General features: G+C 45.9%; 1 protein-coding gene across 1 annotated transcript in view; it reads right to left on the minus strand.

Annotated features, from left to right (window-relative positions):
* Nucleotides 1-245: 245 nt before the first annotated feature.
* The window catches only part of LOC121837151, a 47,702-nt gene continuing 34,478 nt past the window's right edge, over nt 246-13,469 (minus strand). Inside the window, exons 5-7 of the mRNA XM_042292655.1 lie at nt 10,595-10,606; nt 5,523-5,746; nt 246-359 (exon numbers count right to left, since the gene is read on the minus strand). Of these exons, the coding sequence (XP_042148589.1) occupies nt 320-359; nt 5,523-5,746; nt 10,595-10,606 (276 nt within the window). The 3' untranslated portion in view covers nt 246-319. The remainder of the gene's footprint in view (nt 360-5,522; nt 5,747-10,594; nt 10,607-13,469) is intronic.

The following is a 13,469-nucleotide window of genomic DNA, read 5'->3' on the forward strand; positions in this document are numbered from 1 at the left end:
AACTATGTCCCCCTCGCTGTATAACTCACCTACACATACCGCATAAGTGTAGCTTTCACGGTGTTTTTAAGCAAATCTGTTAAGCTTAAAAAAAACACCGTGTATAAGGAGTATGCTACCAAAGAAACGGCTTTTTCTAATTTGGGGATTGTCTAAAGCAGTGTGTATAAAATGTACAAAACACTTCGCCACACGTTTCATGATGGTTTTTTTTTTTCTGAGAGCCTGAAATTGATGAGAAGTAACACATTTCTAATCTGTTTCACTCCAGTCCGATCTGGGCAGAGGAACAGATTGGTTCTTGTGGAAGCGCCTTGCTTCACAAAGAGTCCGTATCCAAGCGCTGAATATGCGTCCTCCTGAAACGAAAGTCGAATCAAACCAAATTTGAGGTTCTCGCGTCTTGCATAACGATGGCGTTCATATTAGCGCGCGTATTTCGTTCCATGGTGCTATCTTGGATCGAAGTTTCTAGCGCATTGAGGCGTTGATATACGCCAAAAGGAGGTTTCCAAAAGGATCCTATAAAACACGAAGGCTGCCGTAGCTATGACAATCAACTTGACGCTTTGAAATACGACCGGTCCACTTTGTATGTGCTGAAGTTTTTCTTCGTGCTCACTAAATCGAGGCGTCACTCGACCACTGATGTGCTTAGAACGGTCGAGTATACTCCGCTTCACTCGGAATCCGGCTGAAGCCGACGCCGCGATCTGTTGGAAAAAGTCCAGCAGCGCCAAAGGTGCTTCTTCACAGCGCCCATCGCCTTGGCGCATTGCTTATCACCGAGCAGGGATCTCCAAAGTTGTTGCCGGATCGGGGACCTCTCGCCGTCTCGAGGACCGAAAAGAGAAACATAGACTTTATCTTTTAATTCAATATTTAGCTAATTATGTCATTACGCAATATCTGGGACCAAGAAAACACATAAGACATGAAAAAAAGCACATAAGAAATGTGGCATACTCGCAAGACACGGAAAACTAAAGAGATTGGTAGAACTGAGGCCGAAGATATGCGATTTGTACAACACAGGACACTAAGCACGATACACACGGGACCGCAAAGGAGTCTTAACAAAGGTAGTTACACAGATATAAAACAGGGGCCTAATACCCCTGTCAGACGGGCTAGTTTAGTGTCACTACAAGCGAGTGCACTTCGCCCTTAGTGTCATTTCTGTAGTGTGCCACACGGCTCCTTCCTGAGGAACACACTTGGCTTGGAGTGAGTTTGACGAACTCACTTCGCTCGATCGAGGGCGTGGAATCAGTAGGAGTGTTTCAACAGTAAAACATAACAACACAGAAACCAAAAGCGTTGCGTAAGTTTTATTTTATAAAGAAAAAGAAATTCGTGAAAGAGACGACATGTAGAAGAGTGGCATTGCAAAAAAAAGTAGTGGGGTGTACTTGGAGTTTAGGCTTCCCTGAATCAAGATTAGCGCAGCGGTGAATTGATCAAAGATGACGACAAAGTCAGTCATTCATAGCTGTCTTGGTTAGCAGAGAATGATAGATTCTACTTTTGTTTCAGAATGTAATTATTTGAGACGACACGATAATTAGGATCTGATTAGGCAGTTTCAGGGCCTCCTCGTAGGCTTCCGTGGAACGAAGCGGAACGCCAAAGCTGGATATGCTTCGTCCTTTATGGCTTGCGATGATCGATCAGAATCATCCAATTGGCGTAAAAATCGTTCATTAATGCAACGTTGTTTTAGAGCACAGCTCCTAGGCACCCCTTTCTGAATTAAGCGGCGTCGGCGTAACCGCGCGTTGCATTAAGGGCTGTTTCCCAAAATGACGTCAAACGTGACGTCACGTGTGTCGTCACGTGTGTCGTCACGTGTGACGTCACGAGGGTAAACTTTTCCCGCTAAATTTTGCGGTAAACGTTTTTGCTCAGTTTGTCGGAAAATTTTTCCGCTAAATTTAGAGGAAAAAGTTTACCCGTTTGACGTCACATTTAAAATTTCATATGACGTGTCATGTGACGTCACACGTCAATTCAGCGGGAAAATTTTCCGGCTAAATTTAGCGGGAAATTTAGCGAATGTTTGACGCTAAGTGGGATGGGAATAGGAGAGGAGGATGGGAGGGTACGGAGGGGGGGCAGCGCTCGTCCTGTTCGCCTTCCTTTTTGTCCTCGTCTTTGTTAGCGCTTTTAAATTTTATGGCATACCCTCCCCTTCGTACCCTTCCTCCCTCCTCTCAAGAGCTGCGCTCCAATTCGGCATTACAGAGAATTGTAAACGTCTAATTTTTTTAACATGTCTTTATTAAGGGGTATCGGTGGCCGAGTGGGCTAGCGCCCATCATATCGGAGTACGTGGAGAGAAAGCTCGCGCTGGAGAACCCAGTGATCCTGAGCTCAATCCCCAGCCCTGCCCGAAGAACACACTTCCAATGAAGTGAGTTCGGGGAGCACACTACGCTCGCTCCTGTAGACCGAGTGTGTAATCTCGATAGCAGTGTTCAAGGAGTAAAAATAATAGAAGAAATTAACGCTGCGTAAAATTAGTATTATTTTGACAGGAGTAATATTAGATGCGCACTTGTTTTCTGCTGGCAGGAAAGTAGTGCACTGTAGAAAAACAAGCGGCTAATCTAGTTTCCAGCCTTGGCCCGTGCGCGACGGCCAGCGACGGCCAGGAGGCACCTGCGAGACTCCACCAGGAATCTGAAGGTGGCAGAAGAGACGCGAAAGGCTTGCTTGAAATGGAACTCGCCCAAATGGGGCAAGGTGTCTTCGAACCACCGTTGGTTCCTCTGGAAAGTCCACCGTTCTCGACTGATCACGGGTAGGTTGTCGGTCATGAGAGCGGCTATGGTGAAGGCACTGGCCTGCAGCTGCTGATCGATGTCACTTGACATTCTTGCCTGTGCGTCGGCATCCAGGTCCAGCTGCCTCTCATCTGAAAGGCGTTGGGCTCTCAAGGAAACAAGTGAACCAACCACGCGCTTCCACTGTCCAACATCGCGGATATCGCCCTCCATCTCGTCATCCACACACTCCATGATGTTTCGTTGTGGCGAGTGGCCGCCGTGCGAGTGGCCAAGTGGGCTCGCGCACATCAGCTCGGAGCACGCGGAGCGAAAGCTCGCGCTGCAGAACCCAGGAATCCTGGGTTCAATCCCTACTTCTGCTCGTTTCGATCTATACTCCGTTTCACCTTATGTTGTACCGCAGACAAGGCTAGAAGCTCGAGCTCATAGCGTTGGGAGCTACTCTTAACGCAAGAGAGCTTGTGCCGCCGAGATGTGCCCTGAGCAAGGAGCTCGCGCTTGTAGCCTTTCCTGCGGTACATTATAAGGTGAAACAGAGTATAGATGAACATTGTACCGGCGTGCGGACGTGTATCACTAGCTTGTAATGGCTGATCGTAATGATCAAGTTGGATTTAAATTTGGATTAAAGCTCGTGACTTAGCGCAACAATGTGTGGTAACGTGTTTCTAATAGGACGACGAAGTTATTTATGAGAAAATGCGTATGCACCGTAATATTTTTGCGTGCCCATTACTTACCCATCGTCATTGCCATCATTTTGGAGTGACACTAAGTTTTCCCGTGTAGCACCAACACACTTGGAGTGTGTTTCGGCGGGTTGAAGTGCACTCGCTTGTAGTGACACTAAACTAGCCCGTCTGACAGGGGTATAAGAATGCTAATGGTGGTGTTGACGCGCTCAATTAGTGATATGACGAGAAGATACCTTAAAAGGGCAGTCCAATGAAAAAAAATTGAAGTTTATTTGGGACACGATGTTTTTTAAACAAAATATATTTTGCTTAAACATATAAGCAACGTAATTTGAAGAAGTGATGAACAACCCTCCTTCTCCAATTTACTTCACCTTAATTCAAAGCGTTGTCGATTCTATGAACCGATGGGGCTAATCAAGCAAAACCAATAACCCGGCGTCCCGGCATTTGGCATCTTTCCGTACGTGTGCTATGATCGGCTATTTGCTTAAGAGGAACCTGTAGATTGCGCTATCGTCTCGCTATTAATAATATTATCTATTCGTACTACCGGCCGCAAAGGGGCAGCGAGGGTAAAAAAGTCATCGTACAAAGATCTTAACGAATAACAGATAGAAAGGTGTAGTCCACTGCATCCATACCTGGTGCACAACACCACATATTCTTACAGTAACCTGACCTCTGAACAAAGAGTGAGAAAAGACGGCATTATCATTTTCTATATGTCGAAAAGCATCCCGCGGCATAGAATAAAAAAATGTACTACATCGCTAAATTAGCAAACCTTAATTATCAAAATTCTGAGAACTCGTTTAATAGGTATAAAAACGAAAAACACGCAATCTAAAGATATATTTGACTTTTCAGGTTGCTATCATGATCATCGTGGTGTGCATAGAAGTATAGCCGCCACGTTTCTACATATGAATCTGCTTTTCACTGACGTTAGTTCCAGGAATGATCAACTTAACTTAAACAAGTGTTTTTGTTCAATTTCTATATGGTGTGATGAGTGGCGAATGATCTTAAACAGCTCTAAATCTGTACAAAAGAAAGTAACCTGCAAAATGTCACCCTTAGAAATACACTACTGAATACAAAGCACCCCTTTACGAAATTGGCCATGAATTCAAGCACTTGGGTGCCATAATTTCTTCTAATCTTAGTTGGAATATAGCTACATATCCTGGATTGTTCGAAAGTCATCAGCAAATCTTTTGTCTCTGAAAATACGGCTCAAACACTGTACCTTCACAACCAAGCTGCAGTTTACACGACAGTCATACGAACTTAACATTAAACGACTCGAGGGGGTTCAGAAGAAAGCATTGCGATTAATTTTGAACGAGGAAAGAAGAGTGAGTTCTATCACCAATTTGTACTATAGATCGAAAGTTGAGTTTTTTTTAACCGGAACGAAAGTAGTCGTCTAAAGCTTTTGGGTGCCATTGTACACCAGTCATCTCGCCTTTTGTTCCGACATATTTATGCAATTTATCACATCTCGTCACACACAACAAGCATTTAAACACAACTGTGGTGCTTACAACGGAAGTGGTTGCTTAAGGAAACTAATTTTTGGGGAGCAAAATCAAATGGAATAATCTTCCCGCCAACAATACGTGTGCCACGTCCGCTCAGGCATTTGTTCCAGCATTACAGCGTTATTTCTGATGTATGCAGTCCTAGATGCTTTTTCTCTTTCTTGCTTTTTTCGCTTGTATGTAACTAGGTTTTCTCGTGTGTATGCGTGTAGAAATAAATAAATAAAGTATACTATCGCGTCTGCCCCACAACGCAGGTGGTAGCAGTCACTGGCTTCAAATACGCAAACGCATGCAGGGAGAGTATACATATCTAAGGTTAGGACGCCCTCCCTACGCTGCATTGCAATGAGCTTAAACGCGCGCAGAAATACGACGGATCCTGCCGAAGTTCGCTTCGCTTCTTGCACTTACTATTTCACCTTATCGGCTCGTGACTTGTGGCAAACGGAGTGTAACCAAGATGCCCGTCGACGAACCCAGGGACGTACCTCGCTTCGTGATCTGCGTGCAGAGGAGTGGGCGGTACCACGTTCACTTCGGGGACGGGCAGGTCGTGCGGATCTCCGTGGTGCCTGCTCAACTCCCGTATCAGTGCGGGTCTCGGCACCACCGGGTAGGGAAGGCCCTCGGACATCTCCAAAAGCGGAAGCGTTTCCCTGGGACACTGGTCGTCCCCGTCCGCAGGTCCGCCCTCAGGATGCCGTCGCGACGTCTGGTCCGGGTCATGTTGGTCCCCATGGTCACTTCTACCCTCCTTCTTGTCTCCTGCGGTAGCAAGGCAAATGCTTGGTTATCTGCAACATACAGTTACTCTGCCCTTTATGCCATTTGGGTGAGTTCAACATTTAGTCAGTGTACTTGATATTTGATTTCGCTCGTTCGTACGACAAGATCAGATATCTGCGTCGAATGCTCTAGCTAAAGCTGTATCCGTTACTGCCACTACGACAGTACGTACCAGTTACTCCGCCCGGCATGTACCTGATCACGTGTAAAACGCAGCAACTTCTAGGAGACGGTAGCACCATCCTGAAGCGAGTAAGCCGCTTCTATGGCGTTGTCAGCAGTTCCATACCTTCAAAAAACAAGGCGCGCTTTTTCCCTCTTTAGCATACCAGAACATGAACAAACAAAAAATATTTTACATACTAATTACCAGAACGTCATACCGAAACCGAACCGAATCTGAAACCGGAACCGAGCCGTTATTTTTAGCAGAACCGGAACTGAATCAATCCTAAATCTTCGCCGCCATCATGGAACAAAACGGGTACTAACCCGGAAAAAAAAATATATAACGATAAGCGGTTCAAAACAGTTCACGGTATTTTTTTTTTGTTCATTTTTTTGTTGGTATCACAATATGAATCTTTGAGAATAAAAAAAAATGGCAGCTGTATTTCTGTGTTGAACAGTTCGTCATAGACATAACTGCAAAGTACGAAAGATTGAGGGTTTTCCTGGCATTTTTTATTGGCACTATGATTAATCGTGTCACGGGGTCACGTGACATCATGGTGTCAAAATATGCTGTCAAGTAATGTTACGTCACGTGGCTCCGTGACGTCACTTGATGTCGGCACGGGGCTCACTGCGTTAAGTCGATTTAAATTGAGAAGGTCAGTAGATTTATTACCGTTGTTGACACAGTGACGGTAAATTACATCACCACTTTGCACCGCGAAGAGAAAAAACGGGGGAGGGGGGAGCGGTGAGGGGGCACTTTTTTAAAATGTACTGTGTGTGTAAAGGTTCCTCTGCCCGGCACCTTCAGCATACACCAGAAAGTGTGACCCCGGAAACTACTTTGTTTGCAAAAACGCACTTCCCATAAAGCGCGTTTTTGTGGTGACAGACGCTCGCGCTATCCCTCGGGACGTTGCACCAAGCAAGAATAATGTGTGTCTCTCAAATACGTGGATTCCACTGAGCGAGAGCCTTCTGCAGCGTGTATTTATCTTTACCGGATTTGAGTTTCTCGGAAAGAACAAACCGCAGTGACCACCAGCATACAGGGGGATGACGTCACGTGCAAACCGTGTTAAACACTTCAGTTTCCGGGTCAAATACAATGTCTTAAACAGCAGCAGAATTATGTGTCCAAATCGTGAAGTTGGACCGTATATATAGCAGTTTTGTGATGATATACGGCAGAAAAATAAAATTTTAGAGGACATGACTTATAAAGCACAGAGTTATAAAATGAAGGGCTAAAACGTGCGCGCAAAGCCAACTTCCGAGGCCATATTTGCCGTAGTTTAAAGTTCATTCAAGGTGCAGAAATGTGATAAGCTGGGTGAGTTGGCATGACGGATGAGTGAACAGAACAGTGCACAAAAAGACAACGACAGAAAAACGGAACATGTGCGACACACAAGCGCTAACTCGCAAGTGAATTTATACACAAAAGGAATGAAGCGAAAAATGGGGACTCTAACCAAAAATTTACTAGACATTTACCCGACGTTTAGGGACCAGTTCAGTCCCTTGTTCACGGGTGAGTGAGGAAAAGAAAAGAACACGCGTCGCCTAAATGCACGTACGGATGTAGCTCACGTCACGCAGTCCCGAGACGTAGGTGCTAGGCAGGGAGCCCGAAGAGCGATTCACGTTCAGGAAGAAAAGAACGCGCTGAAAGTCGCGCACTATCAGTGCGTGTCACACACGACACTACATCATCTAAGATGCATTTGCCCCTAGTCCGATCTAAAAACAAGGTTTCTTTTCGAAGCAATGTCACTGATGCGTGGATAATGCAGCGGTCACCCAAGCTATTAATGCAATGCGCTTCCAAAATTGCGTGAGTCATTTTGTCTCGATAATATCCAACTATTATTGTGCCTTTAAGGACTGGAGACCACGAGCACGTATTGCCATGTACAGGAAAACGACCGCCTACCATAGGTGTCAGTGAACGATCATGCTCGAGAGAGAGAGAGAGAGAAGTGTTGAAAGGAAAGGAAGCCTGGATCATGCTGGAGAACGCGTTTATTCAGGCACCGGAAGGTTTATCCCACATAGCTTCTACCACACACCGAGTTATTATAACGCCCAAATCAACTACGGCAAGCAAAAAAAAAAACTAAGCCTTTTTCCGCCGGTGGTCAATATACCTCTTTGAGAGACATGCATGTGCAGGCAGAGCTCAAAAAGCTTTTAGGCCTTTGGCGCAAGCTCTGCCTTCAACCGACTCTTCAAACCCCGAGCCTCTGGCGCTAACTAGAAAAATAGCATACGAGGTAAACGAAGATGTTCTTCCGCGCTGTATTTATAAATATGTCGACGCACTTGGTGGCGCTAATACTCATCCTACACATATATACGATCCTCGGCCTCTAATTTTCATTTTGGCCGATAGCAACCTTCGAGTTCTGAAGGCTGATAAGGAAGGACTCTTGTATTGATGCCGTAAGAACACTATAATGAAAAAGCCTCTGCCGGCGTGAGCAATAACTTCAAGCAGGTACAAGTGCACCTAAAACAGGCTAAGCCGCAGTCATTAGAGCTCTGTGAGCACCTTTCCTTGACACAATTGGCCGGAAACATCAAGAAAGCAGCAGCGCTTCACCTTCAGGTGTTTTTCAGTGTAAAAAAACCCATAAGGAAGCCTGTTCATTCTGTGCCATCATCACTGAGAGAGGCACGTGGCAGCGCCAGATGGCGAACTTTCTACAAAAACACCTATCCGGTTTGCGAATTAAGGAGCCCCTTTAGTCAGCGATGTTGGAGCAGTGGGGGAAGCTTTTAAGAACAATGATGGCAACCACCACTCTGTGTTCAGCGTTAACGTACAAGACCGTTTTAGAGCGCAGCTCTTAGGGGCCCGTTCCCGGCTTGAGCGGCGTCGCCGTCGGCGTCGGCGTCGGCGTAACCAAGGTCATCCCAAGGTCACGTGACCCCCAAGGTCACGTGACCCCTCCCAAGGTCATCTCAAGGTCACGTGACCCCACGTGACCCCCTGAAGGTCACGTGACCCCTCGAGGTCACGTGACCCCTTCCAAGGTCATCTCAAGGTCACGTGACCCCAAGATGACCCCACGTGACCCTTTGAAGGTCACGTGACCCCCAAGTCACGTGACCCCCGAGGTCACGTGGTCGCCTCCCCAAGGTCACGTGACCCCCGAGGTCACGTGACCCCTTCCAAGGTCATCTCAAGGTCACGTGACCCCACGTGACCCCCAGGTCACGTGACCCCTCTGAGGTCACGTGACCCCCCGAGGTCACGTGACCCCTCCAGGTCACGTGACCCCAAGGTCACGTGGGGGTCACCTTTGGGGTCACGTGGCCTTGAGGTCACCCCCAGGTCACGCCTCCCCGAGGTCACGTGACCCCCTCCCCGAAGTCACGTGACACCCCCCCCCCCCGGAGCATATTAAAGAATGGGGGGAGGAGGAGGAGATAGTGGCCGATTTTGCTTTTTGAAGCACTCAAAAACAATCCCCAATCCTTTGTTTCGCGAAAAATAAAATATTTTTCGTGTAATTTTACTCTAGCCATGATCACAAAACGAAACCGAAACGGTGGCAAAGCCTCAGTACCCTTCACTCCTCCTCCTCAAGAGCTGCGCTCCAATTCGGCGTTACAGGGATTTGTAAACGGCTTTCACTTTTTATTCCCTTCCACACGAAGCATTCTTGGCCTTAGTCAAGTACTGGATTGAAGAGAAAGTGCCGCTCGCCTTCAGAAACTCTAGTGTTGTGTCTTTAAAAGACTTTCTAGAAGACTATCTAAACTCTATGATCGTCGGGTGGAAAAATTTTACATTTTTTTCAGCGGTCAGGTGTGTGTAAAAGATCATGTGTGGCCATCGTGTTTAGTGATAATTTTCCAGCAAATGTTGATAGAACAATTGATGGTGTCTTCAGCACATCACAAGTGTCTCGATATGTTGATGATGTTTTGCTTGTGTTTCGCAAGCCTGCTGAAGGTGATAATAGCGATAAAGTTATGAACGTATTTTCCAGGTATTGATTTGGTCTTAAGTTCACAGTTGAAAAACATTTGGAGGGGAAGTTACAATTCATAGGCATTTTGTCATCTATCCACACAAACCATATCTACTGCAGTTTCTCACCTAGGTCATAAAAAGGCACCTTTCATTATGCGTCAGCATATTTGAAAGTTTTTAAAAAGGGAATTGCGATGTCCGCACTTTGGTCTGCGCTTACGAATTCCTGCTTTCACACTGTCCGGAATAGTTTTAATACTTAAAGGGCAACTCCGCTTAATTTCAAAAATTTTGAGATAGTGGCCGATTTTGCTTTTTGAAGCACTCAAAAACAATCCCCAATCCTTTGTTTCGCGAAAAATAAAATATTTTTCGTGTAATTTTACTCTAGCCATGATCACAAAACGAAACCAAAATGGTGGCAAAGCCGGACAACATTGTATATTCGGCATCACTAAGCATGTACACCCACGTGATATACAAGGGGAAGAAGGAGCTCCCCTCTTATCAGGATCCTCCTTTGTGCCTCCTGGATTAGCACAGGCGTCGCTATTCTCCTCCCAGAAGATTATAGAAGATTAACCTGTCACTCAAAATTCTTACAAAAGCAGCTTCCCTCTCCTCCTTTTACTTGGTGTTCAAAAGTATGCGATGTAACACAAGCCGCGCTCAACGAGGCGATCGGCTTATCAGTAATATCAATAGTCGAGCGCCGGGCCGGCCGAGCGCGTCACTCACGTCTTTCACGGCGCTGGCGCCACCCGTGCTCTCCCCGGGAAAAAAAAACAAAATTGAAAAAAAAAAAGAAGCTGTACATGTTCGATGACGTCGCGGACGTGCCGGGAGAAGGAATTTGGAGGAAGCGGAAATGCAGCCGGGCAGTGTTGTCTGGCCCGCACGTCTCATCCAAAACCAGCGGATTCGTGCTTGTCAAACTTTGACAGCGATTTTAATGGGCTTCTAGGCGGAATTCCGTCGTAATATTTGCCATGGGGGTTTTGTAGATGATAACAAAGAGAACTGTATAGTTTTGCACTACTAAAAAAGAAGCGGAGTTGCCCTTTAAAGGGCAACTCCGCTTCATTTTTGGTTTTGAAAAAAGAATGCAGGTCCTCTTCAGTATCGCCTAGGAAGACCACAGGTGAAATCTTACGACGCAGTTCTGTCTAAATGTTTATTAAACGGTCCGGCACACTTTGCAACTCGCCATGTTGCCGAAATCGGCTGACTTGAGCGGGCGAATTCAGGCGCAACCAACAGCGCAGTCAAGGCTACGGCATGGGCGGACCCAACATTGAGCTAAACGCCATCTACATGGCCCCCTTTTGCTTGTTTTCACTTCTCCGGGCGAGCGTAGCGCATGACGTCAGCAACGTTGCCTCTCGGCGCTCAGCAGTGTCCACGTGACTGGCGTAACGCGCCTGCGCAGCGCGTTTCTTGGGAGCCGTCCGGCCGCCCGCCGTGGTCCCGCCGTTACCGCCGTCTTCCGCGTCACAACCGCCGTCGTCGTCTCACCGATTGTGATTATTGTCTCTCGGAGTTTCGTCCACACTACGGACACCACGTGCGCGCAAACTTATGCCGCAGTTGTGCAGACGTCGTCGAATGCCGTAGACACCAGAACGTGGCGAAGAGTGCGGTGCAGACGACACTCGCGCCTGCCACACGCCCGCCCCAATCCCGCCCGTCGTTGGGTCACGTGACATCTCGTACCACGTGATGGCCATGTACTTGGCGACCCGAGGCCAATGTTGCCGGGCGGAGCCGAAGTTTCGGTTTCGATTTCCGCTTGTGTTTAAAATCAGATTTAAAAATATATATCTCATTTTTCGCGAAGCAAACGACGTAGTGTGTTTTACTAGGGCTTTTTAATTCGAAATCAATCATTGTCCCAAAATCTTCGGAATTGAGCGGAGTTGCCCTTTAAGTTAAGATACGTTTTAAACTAGGTGGTGGGGACCTTGGTACGTAAGATTAAAGTGGTTCAGCGAAGAAAACCTGCAGATCCCAGGAAACGAATGGTAGTTGCTCTTTAGTTGCAGAAAACATCGCATAATTTAAAAATAGCAGCCAGAAGGTACGATTGTGCCCGTGGTGTTTTCAGTTCTCAAAAGAATGTCACGAATCTGTTTCAAGATTCGCTTAGTAACGGAAAATCTTAAAAAAGCCAAGTTCCAGACAGTCCACAACCACCCTTATTTATCGTGTTGAATTGGCGTTGTGTGACAAATCGCACTAACCTGTGGTAGAAGCTATGTGGGCCAAACCGGCCGGTGCCTGAACGATGGCCTACTTGAGCATGATCGTTTACTGAAATTTACGGTGGACGATAATCTTCCAGCACATCGCAATACCTGTTCCTTTTTTCGAATCCTTAAAGGCACAACAATAATTGGACATTATTAAGACAAGGCGACTCGCGAAATTTTGGAACCACATTGCATTAACAGTTTGGGGAGTGCTGCATTATCCACTTATCAGTGACACTGCTTCAAACAGAAACCTTGTTTTTAGATCACACGATGGGGCAAAGACATCGTGTTAGATGGAGTTGTGTCATGTGTGACACGCACTGGCACTGCGTGACTCTCAGCACGTCCTCTTCTTCCTTTTGTGAGTACATTCACTTGCGAGTCAGGGCTTGTGTGTCGTGTATGTTCGTTGTCACTGTCGTTGTCTTTTTGTGCGGTATTCTGTTGACTATGTACCCGTTCCATGATTTTATGCGCTGTAATTATGTATTTAGTTGAGGAGCACAACCACTATTAATATTTTATTACTGCTATGCATAATTGTAGCAGTCGCAGGTATTTTAGGTGACCTACCTCACTTTGTGACAACTTTTCGAGTCAGGTAAAATATATCTGACTGACATAAACAAATGGATGCTGGGCCATATAAACACGACGTTTTGTATGTAATATAAATTTAGTTTTATTGTTTAATAGAAATAGCTACCGCAATTCCTTATTTTTGTTACCTGCAACTAAAAGTGGATTGTTCTAACATTAAAAGAAGAGTTACTTGTTTCACAACGGAAATAATGAGTATTGCAAAAACAACGCGAAATAATATTCTCATTATTCCGGTTCAAAGCGGTTTGAACCGGTATTTTTGTTCCCCGCAACTGAATTGAAACTGAACCGAAAGCTGTGAACCCGAACCTGAACCGAACTGATAAAACGTTTAGTTCGACACTGCAGGTCTTTATATTCTCAAGAATGAGGCTCGCAAGCTGGGTGGAACGGAAAAAAGCTTTAGGCCGTCTTCATAAATACACAGTGCTGCACCCACCAAGTGTATACATTTCATCTCATTCAATTTACATAAACTCCATACTACAAAACAAAATGAGATCTCAAGGATACGATTTAAATGTTTAAGATTGTTCACGCTAACCAAGTCACTTTTTTCAGAGAATGAAAACTCAGCCACATTTCTATTCTCCGAACCAACAGCAGTAGAACCACCCAGCATTTCAGCCATG

Source organism: Ixodes scapularis, unplaced genomic scaffold, assembly GCF_016920785.2.
Source record: "Ixodes scapularis isolate PalLabHiFi unplaced genomic scaffold, ASM1692078v2 PGA_scaffold3__209_contigs__length_174095766, whole genome shotgun sequence".
In the NCBI taxonomy this organism is placed as follows: domain Eukaryota; kingdom Metazoa; phylum Arthropoda; class Arachnida; order Ixodida; family Ixodidae; genus Ixodes; species Ixodes scapularis.